This window comes from Stigmatopora argus, chromosome 2 (assembly GCF_051989625.1).
Source record: "Stigmatopora argus isolate UIUO_Sarg chromosome 2, RoL_Sarg_1.0, whole genome shotgun sequence".
In the NCBI taxonomy this organism is placed as follows: domain Eukaryota; kingdom Metazoa; phylum Chordata; class Actinopteri; order Syngnathiformes; family Syngnathidae; genus Stigmatopora; species Stigmatopora argus.
In genome coordinates, this window is record NC_135388.1 from 22,101,311 (window position 1) to 22,119,908 (window position 18,598).

General features: G+C 41.5%; 1 protein-coding gene across 7 annotated transcripts in view; it reads left to right on the plus strand.

Annotated features, from left to right (window-relative positions):
• The first annotated feature begins 973 nt into the window (after positions 1-973).
• Positions 974-18,598, plus strand: part of LOC144065513 (serine/threonine-protein kinase BRSK2-like) — a 115,303-nt gene continuing 97,678 nt past the window's right edge. For 6 of the 7 annotated variants that reach the window (XM_077588435.1, XM_077588460.1, XM_077588479.1 and 3 more), the window contains exon 1: positions 974-1,351. In XM_077588435.1, the coding sequence (XP_077444561.1) occupies positions 1,258-1,351 (94 nt within the window). In that variant the 5' untranslated portion in view covers positions 974-1,257. Of the gene's footprint in view, positions 1,352-2,130; positions 2,168-18,598 lie in introns of all 7 variants that reach the window. The other variant, XM_077588452.1, reaches the window with a different exon arrangement.

Here is an 18,598-nt window from a genome sequence, read left to right on the forward strand (position 1 = left end):
AGTGTTTGTATTTAAGCTCCAGTGTTTGTATTTAATCACTAAATGCTGCAAGGAAGTGGATTGTACCCAATTTTAGTGCATTTTTTGCCGTTTCGCCATTGACGTCCATCGCTGTCTTTTCCCGAGGAAATCACCCCTCTGGGCTGGTTGTAATGTCTCAAAAGCTCCAGTATTTGTATTCAGTCAATAAATGCTGCTAGGAAGTGGATTTTACCTAATTTTAGAGCATTTTTTGTCATTTCACGTATGGACGTATCAACGTTCATCGCTGTCTTTTTACCGGGGAAATGATACTCCGGGCCCGGTTCTGATGTCTAAAAAGCTCCTGTATTTGTATTTAATCAATAAATGCTGTTTTCGGCTGGATTTTACCCCATTTTCGGGCAATGTTTGCCCGTACGCCATTGACGTTCATCGCTGTCTTTTCCCAGGAAAATCGCCGCCCTGGCCTGGTTTTAATGTGTGAAAAGCTCCAGTATTTGTATTTAATCATGAAATGCTGCTAGGAAGTGGATTTTACCCCATTTTTGTGCATTGATTTATTGATTATTTTTTTATGTGTTGCAGCTCTTGCTGCAGTAGAGGTTTTATAACCATAAAATAGTTCTTGAGGGTTGGATTGATACGTTGAAGGCGCTACGAGAAAATGCACCGACCGCCACTGCTACATAGGTATTTGTTATTTTGTGAGTAGGTGGTGATTTAGACCAAATAAAAAGATGTTTTTCCATTGTAATATCCTGTTTTGGTGTTTTTTCAGAGGTTGGGAACGGATTAGTTCGTATTTAGGTCATTTCTATGGGAAACATTGATTTGAGATATGAGTAATTTGACATAGGAGCTCGAACCCGGAACGCATTATTACGGTATTACGGCATTAAATAATGGCTAATGGATGAGGGAATGTCCGGCATTTATTTTGAAAGAAACATCCGGAAGTCAACTTTATTGACCATACACTGGCGTCGGATGCTCCAGCTACAACGGCGGTGGATGCTGTCCCATCAGTTCACAGTTCACACCCAACGGCGCAGCAGCGCACCACTCAACATGATATCCCGTTTCAAAGGTTTTAAGTGAGTTGCATTTGAGGACAACGAGCTCCGGGAATAGCGAGGAAGTAGCCTGGATACCCACTTTCGGAGAACCCAACAAAGCAAACTCCACTGCGCAGCAATTTTGTGGTTCTCTTTTCAGAAACGTGTCCAACTTGGACAAGAAAAATTCCCCCTTCAGCGAAATAGTTCACGCCTAAACATGTCATCGTCGGGCAAGGAAGCCAATAGCGGACAATACACCAACTATGTGGGACCCTACCGCTTGGAGAAGACGCTGGGAAAAGGACAAACAGGTCAGTGGTATACGATGTGTTGCTTTGGCTGCCCCTTGATGGTCCTCATCATCTCTCCATCTGCTTTGCTGACTTAACATGTGTACCGGCAATGCAGCTTGTAGTTGTGTGGAACGCCTGGAATAGGGGATATGTGCACTGTGTTGCGTTTGCCGAGACCTGTGCCGTGATTACACAGGGATGCTGCTCTCATTGTGGTGATGATGACGGTGGTGGTTGTATGCCTTTAATCCCTGTTGTCAGGCAGAGAGTGCTCAGCGATAATGGGCCCTTGTGGGCTTTCTTGTCTCTAATTCCGTTATAGTATCCATTTGTCACATGGACACATCGTCCTGAGGTTGCTTTCTGCAGGAGGCTGCTGCCACTGTCATCATCACTTCATGCACATCTAAGGCTCTTTTGGCAGCCTTTGTATGAACACGATACGTTGATTCAGCTTTGTCATGGTTGGTTTTAACATCTGCGCCTGAGTTTTGATGTTCAGTTTTAAGGACCAAAATTGCTAAACAAAAAAATGCCATCAAAATGTCCCCACCCTTGGCAAGTCACATTGTGTTTGGCGGTCATAATTGTGTGTAGAGGGTGGTGGTGTTTAGTGGAGGCTATGGGGTGCAATTGACCCATTAGTAACAGTCAGTAAAGAACAGGCAAAGTTAAAGTTAAAGTTATAAAGCAAGTGCACTTGTATTGTGGTTGCTTGAATGAATGTTCTGGGTAGAAATTTAGCTTCAGGCCTTCCCGGTTGATGTTCTTCTTGTGCCTATGTGGTTTTTCTGCAGGTGGCCTGGTGTCCGCCCACATTCCAAAAACAAGCATGTAAGGAAAATTGAAGAATTTAACTTGCTCTTGGGGTTGAATTTGAGCTTACTCCATGTTGTGTTACCCAGGTGTTCCTAATTGTAATCAACCCCTATCTATCTATTTAAACCCTGTGTGTTTGTGAGTCATTGTCAGATCGCCTGCCTTGTTTATTCCCTGCCAAGTTAACACGCCATGTTCCATGTTCCTCATTTCCCCATGTCTTCTGTCAATTAACGTTTTGTTAGAGCAATTCCACGCACTCACTCGTTCATTGCCTCCTTCCCTGCATTTGGGTCCAACTACGTCCCACGACGCCACACTTGACATAACACATTTCAATCAAGTTTTACTTCAATTTATTACTCAAAATACATTTGGAGCAAAACAGTAAGCAGGTTTTCAATGTTTTTATGTGCTTCCAAGGCACTCAAAATACTTTTATACTTTACATACATTATCTGATTCACCTACTGATGGCACAGCATCAGAAGGAATTGGAGTTTTAATGTTTTGCAATAGTGTTCTACAGAAAAGAAACCCCCCAAGAATGATTCGGTATTGATTTTACGCTTGTTTTTAGTGGGCTTTGGGCTTGCTTCAGTGTGTTTTATTAGGTTTTGTAACATTCCATACAGGCTAAACCAATTTATTACCTATCATAAGAAACCATGGAACGTTTTTCCACTTTGTTTGTTAATTCTAGAAGGATGTGTTTATATTTGTAGTGTTTTTGGTTGAATGGACTGATTGGAATTATTTAAAATATCTCATTACACTAGGTACACAACTTGTTCAGAATACTGTGGATGGAATGGAGCTCATTGGATAAGCTTTCATGTCTGTGTGTATTCTACTCTAAAATAACAGTTTCAACAAAAAAGTCTATCCATTTCAGTATGTTAGATTTAACACTAACAGCGTGATTAAGTACAACCACACTGTAACTCTATCATCATACCATTGGTGTTACTCTAGCAGCATCAACTATTCAATGGATGACACAGGTTAGATTCAGCTGCCCTGTCATCTGTTTAAGCAGGGAGACAGAACTGTTAAAGGTATTTACTGTCTATTTACAATCCCAACAAATCGAAGATGGACTGCATTATTAGCTAAATGAAAAAATCACAAGTCTTGATTAAATTGTGTAATTTGGATGAGGCAGAGCTTCTCAATTATTTTCTGTTGCAATTTCTGTAGCATGCATGCTTGTGCATGTCATGCTACCACTACTGTAATGTTGCGCCCATTGAGGCAAAGCGCCTTATGTATGGGCAAAATACAGAAATTTCTCCCGCAACTGAGACAGCACCCTTTAAGTCGGTGAGCCCTATAGGCGTGAAAATACGGTATTTGTTTTGGCTTCATGCTGTCTGTCCGCTGCATCTTTTTGGCACAGGAAACCTACAGGTCTTTACTCCTCTCCCACCGAAATAACATTGAAGTCAAGCTTTATATACGCAACATAATATTTCCTCCTTTTGGCTTTCGGGTGAGTTATGTTTGACTCACTATCTGCGTTGTTCCCTGCCCTTCCTTCCATCCCTATAAAACACTTTCCCATGCCGCTGATATCCAGAGTAAATTTGCAAGGACACTTTATTCTTGTCTGGCAAAAAAGTATGTTTTTTAAGTCGCAGGTAGCGCTTCGCGCGCCCCTGGGATGGCTCTCCCACCCCCCATAGGGAGCCCTGCTGCACTATTTGAGAAGCATAAGGCATAGGGAGACTTCGATATATATGTAAGGTGGATTTCACTGTTAAAGTAAAACAATATGTCAAAATACTTCACATAAAAAATAAAATCATTGACTTATAATTATTGCTGAGAAGAGTAATGAGCTGAATCTTTTGTGAAAGTTTTAAATGCAACAAAAGGGCGCCCAAGTGCCCTATAAAAGTGAAGCAAGACAACTAGCTTCATTTGTTTCATTTTGATACTAATGCTTTGAAAAGCCAACATGTCGCGTGAAAACGTTTACTCATTTCTTAAACAAACAAATCATGAACTGTTGTCCTAGCTTGTTACTGTACACTTGTAGACAGCATTTGCAGAACTATTGTATAAAATGGATATTACAACAAACCCACCCTTCCACCACTTCAACAGCTCAATTGATTAAGTAACATTTTGCAAAAGCTCCAACAGGAAAACCCATTCACCCCCGGCACAACCTTCTTGGTTAAGATGCACAAGCCATTGCAGACAGACATATACCGGGGAGTTTTAAGTGATTTATTTTGGAGCAATATGAAAGCCACATCCTTCAGCTTTAGAACAAATAAAATGTGTTGGAAGCTATCAAAGAAAAGCCATACAGGTTCAACAATTACACCGAAGCAAATTGTTAGGATACTATAATGCAGTGGCGGGCCGCCAGGGCCTTCAAGGCCTTCTCTGCTGGCCTAAGAAATATCTGAATCATATTATATTTTGTCCATCAATACTTATTATTCCAAATGGTCTGTTAGCTTCCTTTCATTGCTTTTCCCCCTGGTTGCACTGCTTCCAGATGTGTGTTTTCATATTGAAGCATTTAACCAATCACATTTCAGCCATTATTTGTTGCCTGATCAGATCTGCCTCAAAGCCTTCACAATCAGTTCTAGCGGGCTCTGCTGCCTTAAACTAGACTGTTGCTTTTAACCAATCAGATTCCGAGTTGGCAACCCCACAATGATTTTTCATAGGCGTTAGCATTTTGCTGGCTGGGACATGTCATTGCTTTCACAAATTATGATTGGCCTGTAGGCGGGCCAAAGCAGCCAGAGATCGCAAACTCCACCCACATGGCCGACAGTGGCAAAACAAATGAATTCTGTTGCAGATTTCTCACAAAGCTATTTTCCAGACGGACTTTTCCAGAAAAAAAAATGGACATCATTAAGAAAGGGCGGTCAACTCTGAAGCTAGCAAGCCTGTTACAGCCGGGTATATGGTGTGTACGGCACTTTCAGTGTGCTAACTTAGCTCCACAAGCAAATAGTAAATTGTTGTTTTGATTTAAAGCCATTTTCAAAACGGACCATGCCAGAAATATGACAGGACAGGCTCGACTTTCATCATTAGCTTCGATGGCGATAGGAAAGAAGGAAGAAAGAAAGGAGGATGGATATTGTGTAAAAATGATTTTTGATGAGTAAAATATGGCCATATTCCTAAATAATATTTCAATTGTGGGCCAAGTTCTGATATCTGAAAAGCTCTAGTGTTTGTATTTAAGCTCCAGTGTTTGTGATTTAATCACAAAATGCTGCTAGGAAGTGGATTTTACCCCAGTTTAATTTTTGGCGTTTCACCATTGACGTCCATCGCTGTCTTTTCCCGGGAAAAATCACCCCCCTGGGCTGGTTGTAATGTCTCAAAAGCTCCAGTATTTGTATTCAATCAATAAATGATGCCAGGAAGTGGATTTTACCTAATTTTAGTATTTTAGTGCATTTTTTGTCATTTCACGTATGGACGTATCGATGTTCATCGCTGTCTTTTTACTGCGGAAATGATACTCCGGGCCCGGTTCTGATGTCTAAAAAGCTCCAATATTTGTATTTAATCAATAAATGCTGTTTTCGGCTGGATTTTACCCCATTTTCGGGCAATGTTTGCCCGTACGCCATTGACGTTCATCGCTGTCTTTTCCCGGGAAAATCACCCCCTGGCCTGGTTTTAATGTGTGAAAAGCTCCAGTATTTGTATTTAATCATGAAATGCTGCTAGGAAGTGGATTTTACCCCATTTTTGTGCATTAATTTATTTATTATTTTTTATGTGTTGCAGCTGTAGCTGCAGTAGAGGTTTTATAGCCATAAAATAGTTTTTGAGGGTTGGATTGATACGTTGAAGGCGCTACCAGAAAATGCCTCGCCCGCCACTGCTAGAATGTCACACCCATATCTAGGGGCAATTTAGAGTGTCCAATCAGCCATGCATGTTTTTGTTTTGGAATGTGGGAGGAAAGCAGAGTACCCGGAGGAAACCCACGCAGGCCTGGGGAGAACATGCAAACTCCACACAGATGGACATAACCTGGATCTGAACCCTGGACACTAGAGCTGTGAGGCCGACGCGGTCACCACTCGCGCCACCAGGCCGCCCGAAAGAGCTGTATCCATGCTAAAATACTCCTAGAGTAACTTGTGATTAATTTAGATTTTCCATACGTGCATCACTTCACTATTTGGGATGTCTGCAGCTTCCTGTTGCTTTCTGTCAGTAAAGTTTATTTGTATTTTTTTTTAGCAGTTGGTGATCTCAAAAGGACCCAGTCAATCAATCAGACAATGGGGTATCTGAGTGTTTGTCGACTAATACTGGCCTAACAATGGTCTTTAACGTATGATTGGTCGATGACTGTTTAAGAGGCGGTGTTTGTGAAAAGTCAGTTGTTGCCTATTGCTTGGCTTTGATAGTATGTTAGCAGATGAAAAGGTGTTCAAAAACAACTAATCCTAATTACATATATGCAACAGATACCGTAATTACTCGAATATAACACGCAGATTTTTGCTATATAATTAATTCCAATAGATGGGGATGCGTGTTATAATCAATAACTAAAATAAATTACAAATTTTCGATCGAAAAAAGCATTGTCAAACTCACTTTGACGCACGGATTTTACGTCATCTCGTAAAGCCGACGCACGGATTTTACGTCATCTCGTAAAGCCGACGCACGGATTTTACGTCATCTCGTAAAGCCGACGCACGGATTTTACGTCATCTCGTAAAGCCGAGACCACCACTGCCCCCCTCTAGCCTCGTACTCGTCTCAGTTCACCCTCTCTCAGTTCAGTGTTATAATCAATAACTAAAATAAATTACAAATTTTCGATCGAAAAAAGCATTGTCAAACTCACTTTGACGCACGGATTTTACGTCATCTCGTAAAGCTGACGCACGGATTTTACGTCATCTCGTAAAGCCGAGACCACCACTGCCCCCCTCTAGCCTCGTACTCGTCTCAGTTCACCCTCTCTCAGTTCAGTGTTATAATCAATAACTAAAATAAATTACAAATTTTCGATCGAAAAAAGCATTGTCAAACTCACTTTGACGCACGGATTTTACGTCATCTCGTAAAGCCAATCGGATGATGTGTTGTGGGAGGAAGAGGAAGTGGATGAAGGAAGCGTGGACGTTGATAGGATTCTCAACGAAGAGATGTATGAGGAGACGGATGAGAGGACAGACAAAGAGAGAGAGGAACTCTTCATTTGAAGGATTCTAATGAATAAATTTGTTTGAACAAAACAATCGTGAAACGAAGAAAAAAAGGTAAGATTTCTGATTTTCGTCAGCGGGAAATTTTAGGTGCGCACTATATTCGATTACTGCGTTTTTCCAGATGTTTTTGGCCCAAAATTACCTGCGTGTTATTTTCGAGTGCGCGTTTAATTCGAGTAATTACGGTATACTGTGGTGATCCTTCACCACTTCGCAGCTTCAGTACATTGTGCTTTTTTTAATCTTAACTATAAAAAAGTTCATAAAAATGTCAAAATCCACACTGAAACTTGCAAGTGGAAGACAGAAGATGAAAAATTGTGGAAGTCAGGGCACCACTTCTTCAGCGCTGAAATTGGTACTCAGCGAGAAGAAGAGAACTTTCACCGTAAAAGAATTACGCATCGATAATACAATTAGGGTCGTGCCAGCCTTTGGATTACATTAAATACATTTGGCATTGCGCACAGAAAGACGACAGCGAGCCTCTTCCAACACTGTGTGGATTTTGAATTGGCATTGAAAATGCCTGTTAAACGTCTGCATAATGTCAAAATTCACCCTGAAACTCGCAAGCGGAAGACAGGAGATGAAAAATCCCGATGAAAAATGGCGCTTCTTCGCCGCTGAAATGCGTGGCAGTCAGTGCAGAAGAAGAAGCGAAATTTCACCATAGAAGAAGAATCATGCGCTGATTATACAAACAGTGTTGTGGCTTCTCTTCTTATTAAATTCCATACATTTCGCATCGCGCAGAGAGACTACCCGAGTCTTTTCCAGCATTTTATGGATTTGTAATCGGCATTGAGAATGCCTCTTAAACATCTTGCATCATCAATGAAGCAACCGGAAGAAGCGAACATTCCATGTGAATAAAAATGTTTTTTGCTTATAAATTATACTATGAACTTAAATCTCAGCATAGGGGTCAAATGTAGAATCTGTCTTAAAAAATAAAATTATCAGACTATTTTTTCATTTAAAAAGCTTCAGTATATATCATGTTAACTGCTAGAATAGACCTTTAGGCTCTGTCATTTTAAACAGCATATCTGATAAGTAGCTAGTTTTCTGTCCTCAGTTCAGAGACTTCAGTAGAACAAAGAAACCATAGTGTGTGTCCATCAACAAAATAACATGTTTTCTACACTGAATGAACAATTGGTCTGTATGTTTGTGGGTGTTGGAAAGAGTGAGCAAGTGTGGGTCTGGGCTGAGGAACTCATTCATTCATTTTCCATACTGCTTATCCTCGCGAGGGTTGCAAACTCCACACAGGAAGGCCGCCCGAACCCGAGATTGAACCCTCAATCTCAGAACTGTGAGGCCGACATTATATATTTTTTTCTTATTGTCAGATGTTCATCTTCAAAATGATGAAACAGCAGTAGGCATTGTTCTACTGGTCTTCATGTGACAATGATCACTCTTCCTCCAGACCAATATTTTTTTTCTCCTGTTCTTACTCCTTAAGAGAATTTATTGCCTTTTATTGATTAATTAATTTTTTCACTGACTATTTAGGGTACAGGCAAGGGTCTTAGTTCTTAAAATGTTTAAACGCAAATTATTTTTGTCCTCTTTAGTCATCTTTATAGTGCAATTGACACATCAAGGCTCTTGCAAAAATATTATGGAATCTGCGGTCCTTCTCCTTTTATTTTATTTTTTGAATTGATATAATGTGGCCGTGTTGTGACTGGCTGCAAAAATGACAGTGATATAATTAATCCGTCTGTGCTGTAGATCTTAACATTTGGAAAAAAATGTTAAAAAAGTCCCAGTAGACCCGTGTGGGTGCTTGTGTCCACATGCCTGTGGCTGTGTAATGGAGCAGAGAAAACCCAACACAGATGGCTGCATCAAGGTGGCCGAGATATAAAGCTACATTATCGGCAGGTTGCAGATGGCAAAATTCCCACTACTTTCAACATGAAGGCTCATGTATTCAGGCATACTGTATGAACGTATATGTGCGCTCACAGTGTGCAACATGCTTCCGGTTACACTGTCTGTCACACGTGACTTTTTTTTACTTAACTTGATGGGTTCCCTTATAATTGCAAAGTACAAGGTTTACACAGAAGTCAAATAAAATTCCATACCTGCCCAAAATGGATCCCAAAAATCATTTAAAAAACGATTCCACCATTATTGTCACCCGTAACTTGGACAAAGCAATTGAAAAAGGTGGCAATATATCTAAATGGCAATATATGCGGTACCTAAGTATATAATTTGAATGAGCATGGAGCACATTTTTCAGCTGATCCTGATAAAGACTACCCACAGCGTGATCCTCAGCGATGCCGCTGTTGGCCTTAAAACACGCTGACATTCTGATTCTATATTCCTCAAAAGGTTCACCATCTTTTTCCTTAGCCCTGCTAATAGTGGTGTAATTTGCTTTAGTTTTAAATTTCCCCTTGGCCCGTTCGATCATATCACGTACTCTCAACTCCAATTCACGGCTGCCATGACCTATCAGGCCACTATCAGCTTTTGGATCCCAATCCCCCCTAATAGCAATCACCCTCAATGCGGTCATCCAAATTTGCTGTGTTTCCACTCCGTTTAGGTCATAAGATCGCCTAATGTCCTCCATTTGTAAGACAAATTCCTCCACATCAATTTTGTGCGACGTGATGCCGTCTACAGCTTTTTTCACGTCGTCCTGTGTCCAAGTTCTATGAACCAAGATAATAGGGGGCTGATCAATCTCCACATTAGGGTTGGCAACCTCGATCATGGGATATTGTCCAGGAAAGATGTCATTTGTTTGCGGCGCCCCAGCCTGGGGGATAGCGTTTTACCCCATATTTTTGACCATTCCCCTACCGGGCCCCCTGCTCTGGTCAACCGGTCGAGCACATATGTTGGAGGGGGCAGCGACGGATACAACCGCGTCTCCTCTGTACTCCCCGACAATGCCCCCTCCACTTTCTCCCTTTTATGCCTCCTTTTTTTCACACCGGACCCGTCTCATCATCCTCCTTCCTGTGGAACAAAATTGCATGCTCTGCTTTTCCAGCCTCGCTTCTATCAACATGCTCATTCACACTCCGCTCAACCTTCTTAACATTTCCATCACAACGTTTCTTTGCCATCAAGAACCAATAATTGGTATCATCATATCCATCCTCCTCCATTTTATATAGATTACCTCTACGCTTAGTGCGTATTTTATCCTGCAGGTCTAATATTTTATGCATATATTAAGCTGGCCAGCAAACCCATATTTGTTTATCCATAAGTTTAGGTGTTTAACCCTTGTAGCATTTTGATTTTCAACAAATTAACAATCTTTACACGGCAGACGCTGTTTTGGATCGTCTTCACTAGCCGCCTTATTATTCGAGCTCCCCATTTCGAAGTTGGTTGGTGCGCAATTAGGTAGTAGTTTTCTTTTTCTTTTCTGCTTCTTTTGTTTTCCTTAGGTTATCACTACACACGCAACACACAAGTATACCCTCCCGCTCTTGGTATACTTTCGGAGTTTAAGTACCGGACCACAGTACAGGACACCGATGCCCTAAGTTTTATAGACTCATGCTCTGTCTCTTACCTGTTAGGGACTAGTATTCACAGGGTTTTATAGTCGCCGAGTCCACTTCTCAAAATTGACCTTCACATGCAATACTCTTTCCCCGCATTCGGCAACCGTCAACAAATGCAAACATTCACGTGGGCTCACCAGAGATGTCCTCAGATGTCCCCATTAGCAGGATGAGTCTTCAACCGTCGTGAATCCAGGCGCTCCGCCGAAAATCCTGCCCGCAAAGGGTTTTTAGACGCCGTGGCCACGGTCTTTCCCAGATGTCGACCAAGCGCCCGGACTCCTTCGGTATGTTGACCCCCAGGCTCAAAGGACCAAAATGATAGGTTCACCAATAGGCATTCCCAGATGCACGCACAAATAAGGGAGACATCAGACTCCTCTGTAGTGTTCTTGCAAGAGAGAAATCGAACCTGACGCGTCCTCGTCCAAGATTCATTCTGGTGTTCGACGCCTCTCTTGCTTGTTTATTACATAAGATTTTACAACAGGCATCACAGAAGTCAAAACAATTGAGAGTCCTCTGGATCTTCCCAAGGAAGCGGTATGAACCACCCTGTGAGAAGTCAAAACAATTGAGAGTCCTCCGGCTCTTCCCAAGGGAGCGGTGTGAACGACAGTGTGAGAGGTCGACGGTTCCCAAAACATTCTTCTTCATTGCAAGCAAATATATAATGATGTAAGACTAATAATCCTAAGTGAAGCAAAGCGTTCTTCATTGCAAATATATAATAATGTAAGACTAATAATCCTAACTGAAGCAAAGCGTTCTTCATTGCAAGCAAATATATAATAATGTAAGACTAATAATCCTAAGTGAAGCAAAGGGTTCTTCATTGCAAGCAAATATATAATAATGTAAGACTAATAACCCTAACAAATACCTTGAGATACGAGCTTAAATCGTTCTGGACTGAGCTTGTATGTCAATTTACCGTATTTTTACACCTATAGGGGGCACTTAAAAGTCTAAAATTTTCTCTAAAATGGTTGATGCACCCAAATCGGTCAGTGGGCCTCGTCTGTGCACTAAATTAAATTTTAGTATGGCCCTGACCGCTTGAGTTATTTCTTGCCGGCACACTACTTATTGATCAACCCAGCGGACGTTCACCCTAAAAATAGCCTCCCCGCACATTCCAAGCATTACGGTAAATCCGTTCAACACTTCCCAGGGGAGTGGCATTTGACTTCCGTGTGCTTGCAGCACCTTTAACCCTCAAAAACACTCTCAATACTCAAAGAAACAGCATATTAGAGCTATACAGAGGAAATGCCTGATGTGAATGACAACACAATGCGGGTGTGAACACTTGGAAAATGGACTGAAGCCATGAATAGAACACAATTTAACAGCCTTGCTAATGGATGGCCAACAAAGTAGTTCGGGCAGGCAGCGTCGCACGAGTTACGTGACGATTTCGAATGAATTGTCGATGGCGATATAACACAGAGGAGAATCAAAGGCTATTAGTGATGCATGTCGCAAGTTACAATGGATTGTGGATGACTGGGCTCAAGTGTCGGCCAGCACTGTTGTTCGAGCTTTCGCCAAAGCTGGAATCAAGTTCCTGGAATACACAACTCTGACTGACAGAAAAATGCCCAACTCTTTATATCAGAGTGTACCTTTTACCTCAATAAAGCATTATCAAACTTAGTTTTGCTCGTGCTGTCTTTACAAAAAAACATGCTAGCAGCTAGCATAACATATGCTTGCGGATAGCATAACATACACTAGGGGGTAGCATAACATAGGTACAATAGCGGCTAGGATAATATACTCTTGCCTTGTGTCATGCTAGCGCTTTTTCAAACGAAGCGTCCTATGCATTGACAAAAAACAGAAAATATACCCGCAAATGAGACTGCGCCCTATCACACGGTGCGTTTTATAGGTGTGAAAATACGGTACTCGTATCTCAAATTAATTTTCCCATGTAATAGACCGTATTTTCACGACTATACGGCGCATCGTATTTTCAGCCGCAGTGTCAGTAACGAGTGCTATTTCTGTATTTTAAACACAAAGGACGCACCGTTTTTTAGACGCAGCCAGGCATGGCATATATATATTATATATGGATGAATATCGAACCGCAATAGCGCTGGCTACGGGAAGCAGCCCAAGACTCTATTTCCGGTTTCAGGTGCGCAGTGACTCCTGGGATATATACCGTATTTTCACGACTATATGGCGCATCGTATTTTTAGCCGCAGTGTCAGTAACGAGTGCTATTTCTGTATTTTAAACACACAAAGGACGCACTGTTTTTTTTAGACGCATATATATTATATATGGATGAACATCGAAACGCAATAGCCGTTGGCTACCGGAAGCAGCCTATTTCTGGGTTCCGGTGCGCAGTGACTGCTGGGATATATAGTTCTTGCACGCTACACCCACACGCTAAAAACACGTTTTTAAAAAGGCAACGGAAGCAAAACTGAGTTCGGTTGTACTTTATTTAGACATTTTACAACTTACTCACGTCATCATCACCCACAAATCCATCTAAGTCATACCTGTCAACCTCTGCCGATAACTGCCCTTATAAATGATTATTGCTTCCCCTTACAAACCCCAAAAAAACCTTACAAACACCGTACGACTCGTACGGTGTTTGTAAGGTTTTTGGGTAGTTCTTTGGTCAAGCCTCCGGGAATGACGGCAAGCTCCGAGTTCATTTTCATGACTTGGTTTTTCACCGTTGATGTGAGATGAGCACGCATGGAGTCGCAAATCAAAAGTGATGGCGAGCCGTGAAAAAATCCATCCGGTCGCTTGACATACACGTCACGTAGCCATTCTCTCATTTTCTCCTCGTCCATCCAGCCCTTTGGATTCGCCTTCACGATGACGCCGGCTGGAAACTTTTCTTTTGGAGTGTCTTTCGCTTAAAGATCACCATTGGTGGTAGCTTCTGCCCGTTAGCATGGCAAGCGAGAACGACAGTAAAACTTGTCGTGCCCCGTTGTTCGTATCGCCACCGTGCTGGTCCCCTTCTTCTCGACAGTGTGGTTCATCGGGATGTCAAAAGTCAGCGGTACCTCGTCCATGTTCGTTATGTGGTTTGGCTGTATAAGTTTGTCGGCAATCATCTTGGTGCAGTAGGAGCGGAAAATGGCTAGCTTGTCAATGTATTCCGCCGGAAGTTGCTGCGCCACGGTTGTCCTCACTCTAATCGCCAGATGGTGCCGTTTCATAAAACGAAAGCACCACGACGGTCCTCCTTGGAAATGTTCAATTTTCAATTCTCCGCGAGCGCTTTTGCCCTCAGTCGAATGGTGACTGTGGAGACGTTTCTCCCAGCTGCTCTTAGACCAAGAATCCACCGCTCCAGTTGATCTTCCAAGCCGGGCCACCTTGCCTTGTTCCCATGGAAACTCAGCTTCCTCTTATTGACTTGGCGAAGCTTCTTCTCCTGCTTTCTCCATTTGCGAACCATAGATTCATTTATGTTGAATTCCCTCGCCGCTGCTCTGTTCCCATGCTCCACTGCATAATCAATGGTTTGAAGCTTCAACTGAGCTTCGTAAGCGTGCCTCTTTGTAGTATTATTCATTCTTCGTTTTGCAATTGAGCACATGCATGCCCACACTAGTATATATAGGAACCTTGTAGGGGCGTGGCTTTAGCGTCTTCTCCCACACACCCCCTCTGCAAGCCTTTCCCCACCAATGTCTGCCTGTAGCGTCTGACTCCACCCACGTCCGCCTTCTCTCTATATAAGAAGCGTGTCGGCAAGAAGTACTCAGTCAGGCTCCGGAGCTCAGAGCTCACACAGGGCGCTCTGCATTATAAGACGCCCCTGTCTATCTATGTTCGGGGGGACTTTCCACGACAACGCACTCTTAACGGAACAAACAAATTTAAATTAACTTGGATTAATATATACAACACTCAAACATACGTTTAATGTAACTTTACACAAAACTGAGTTCAATTTTTTTTAAATTTATTTTTACCTTCGTTCTGGCCGGGTTAGTTGTTTGCCACGCCTCCACTCCATATTATTTTTGAGTCTCTGCCTCTGTCGCGGCCGAAAAGAAAAAGCCACAGAGCGTCAGTCATCAGAAGGTGGAATGAAGGAGAGCTGGTACTTGAGTGTGAGCTTCCCGATGACAGAATTCCACCCAAGGGCAGAAAGATTCATTGTCCATCTGAAAATGGATGAAGGCACAACAGAAACCTATCTTGGAAGGCCCTTTTTGTGGAAAAATAAATGCTGTTAAATGTATTCATGTCTTTCCTTTATATAGCAAAAAATGCAAGTACCATTTTAGGTTAATTTTTTCACCTTTTTTACCTTAGCTAGCGATGGGCTGTTTTCTGTTGTATATTCAAAATATTCAGAAAATGATGCACACAGATGTCCTCACAATAGGATAACACACGACCACTTGCCAACGAGAAGTAGTCTTGAATTAGCGATCGCTCCGCCAACGGGAGCTAACATGCTAAGGGGGAAAACAGCAAATGCAACAGCCTACCCACATATTGATTGTGGGTAATGAAGTTTTATTCTGAGAAAGGGTTGTCATTGTGTTAGGTTCAAACACCAGACATTTGTCTCACCAACCTGAAAAGAAGGAAATCACAGAGAATTTGAGTTAACTTTATTTAAAAAATGAGAGGTTCAGGGACTGTCCCTCGTGACAGTCCTCCAAAAGCACTCTGAAGAAAATCTTCCCTCGCCAAGTCTCTTATTGTGTTTTGGGAGTGTCCAAGTTACAAGAAGTTTCAAGCTGATCACAGGAGAGAGAGATCTCTCCCAGTTACAAAAGGTTCTTTGATCATGACCATATGCCCCTTCGAGATAACATCTTTACAGTCACCCTCCTGATACCCTGCAACCCTCACACAATAGCTCAAACAGACAGGCGTCGGCCCCCCTGGGTAGTTCCTCTTTGTTGAATAAGGTGAAAACTTTCCAGGGCCCAAGACACTCTCATTCTATTAACTAACATTTCAACAGTCATACCAGAATCAGGATAACTTATATAAAATAATTCCAACATAACCCTCCTGTTTATCCGGATTCTGCTATAAAATATCATCATCCATAACCTCTTCTTTTCAGATTTTCACATTACAGGATCACAAAAATAACAGAAAAACGTTACACTCAAAAGTCAATGCCATAGTCTTTAGCATCTGGGAACATGTCAGGCAGTCCAGTGAACTGCATTTCCTCCTCATCCCCAGATGCGTCGGCGTCGTCGTCATCCCGTGGTTCGCCTCCAGATGTCAATAAGGCATACATTTCGGATTTGACTGGTTCTATGGCATTTGTTATTAATCTTTGACATAACGTACGAATAAGGGGAATGCAACAACATCCACAAGTTGTGAGAATGGCAGCATAAACAGCGATTGACATTAAAACTGATACAACCAACTGTTTGTATCTGCCAAACATGCTACCAAATTCGCCCCACATTGAGGTGTCGATTCCAGAATGTTCTTTCATCTTGCTGTTGAGGGATCGAAGGCCCTCCAGGGCCTTGGTTAAACTCCCGTCAGCTGCTGTGTTGTTAGGGATGAACATGCAGCATTGGTCGCCAAAGATGGAGCACACGCCAACACAATTTGGATGCCATTATCACAATAAATCAATAGTACTTTGGAATTTGGTATCAAACACTGTTTTTTTTTTTTTTTTTTCAGTGCTCCTAAATTTTGCATAGCAGATTTGTTTCTCCACTTCAAATTTCACGTTTGGAGTACTGCTGCTTTTACCATTAAAATTTCATTTGACTAAACAATTTTCCATAATTTTCATCAAAAATTGATTTCAAATTTCTAAATCATTTTCCACCTTGATATCTGATTGATTATATCTTGATGGTCGGCCAATTAGAAACACAAAAAGACAAACAAACCATTCATTTACACTCATTTTCAAAAATCAGTGGTCTGCAATTTTTTCATCACTGGTGAAGAGCCATCCCCAGTCTGGGGCTTCTTGGCAGCTAACCACCTTTTTGCTGTGCTATCAGCCTAATCATTCTCAAAAGAAATAGGTTAATGTTGTTTGGTTGACATCAACTGTTTGATGCTAATGCGATTAATATTCTAATCGTCATTAATATGAACCACGCTAACGCATACTTCCACCTGCTGATGGGCAAAACAAGAAATGTCTTTCTGTGCACCGAAAAACATTTCATGCCTCTTCCGTCCTAGGGAAATCATGCCTATCCTAAATTAATTATTTTATCTAAATTTACCTAATAATTTGGATAAATGCCATTTCTGCATTGTTTTCATGTTTGATATCATTAATAATTTGGATGATTCTTAATACTTAAGTCTAAATCGCAAATCACTCTCATATTTCTAAAACCCAATAGTTAAAGCTCTGGCTGAATTCCTATCCGCTCTAAGAAGGCAGTTTTATTTAAAATAAGAGCCATTTTCTGTGCTCACTATTACCTCAATTACAATTTAGGGAAAATAACCTTTCACTAGGCATTTCCTAATATAATTTTTAGTGTTTAATAAAAGACCCATAATTTTTCCACTAATATATCATAACACTATCAACTATCTCTGTCTCTCTTGTGGTAGTCTTTCCTGCCCTTTGTTTTTGGTGTGAAGGGAGCAGTAAACTGTATGGGCGAAGCCCCCCCCCTCTCCTTTTGTTTGCAAAGAGTGTGCTTAGCTGGGGGGGGGTGTCCGCATCTGTGAAGGGGGGGCTTCACCACCTTTTTTATCTATCTATCCCCTTACTTTTGTTAACCATTTGTTTTGCTACCTCCTGTTTTAGTCGTGCGCTATCATGTCGTCGCTGTGCGCGGGGAGGGTTGCCCCCGCATTCCCTGGCTATGTGGCCCTCTTTGCCGCACGACCAGCAGGCCCCCTTTCCCCCCCCTCGTCGTCGTGCTCCCCGCTTACGTGTGGAGCCTCGCACGAGGAGAGCTGAAGAGGGACCACTGTTTTTTAACAGGCCTAATATATATATATATATATATATAAATCTTATCTTATTTATCCGCCTAAGTATATTTCTTAGTCGTTTCTAGTCTTATATTGCGCTACAATCGAGATTTATGAACGCGTCACAGCGTACTTATATCTTATTTATCTATTCATATGAAGATTACTTGCATGCGTTTATAGTTTTATTCTATTTTTTTTTCTTTATATCGAGCTCTTTCAGTCACTGTATAACAATATCTTTCTCACTTTTACACTTTCACTCCTTTTTAGTTCGGTTCTTTTCTCTTTAACCAGGACTCTATCTTTTTTTTCACTTTTCATTCAATACACCCAGAACTCCACTATCCGTCACAGATTTTTCCTATTCAATACATCCTGGACTTCGCTTTCCTTTACAGAATTTAATTAGTCTTTTCCAACTAAGGGTGTCTGTCCGCCTGCGAAAGTTTGTTGTTTGAATTTGACCTCTGTACGCATGTGGAATTTTGTTGTTTGAATTTTTTTACCTGATAGGGCCTAGGATTGTCAGGGTTTTCATTTCTTTAATCAGGACTCCGCTATCCTTTACAGAGTTTAATTAGTCTTTCTCAACTAAGGGGGTCTGTTACGCCTACGGATTTAATTTTACAGAGTTTAATTAGTCTTTTCCAACTAAAGGGGTCTGTTACGCCTTCATTCATTCCTTTTTTCTCATTCATTCCTTTTTTAAATAAAATTTA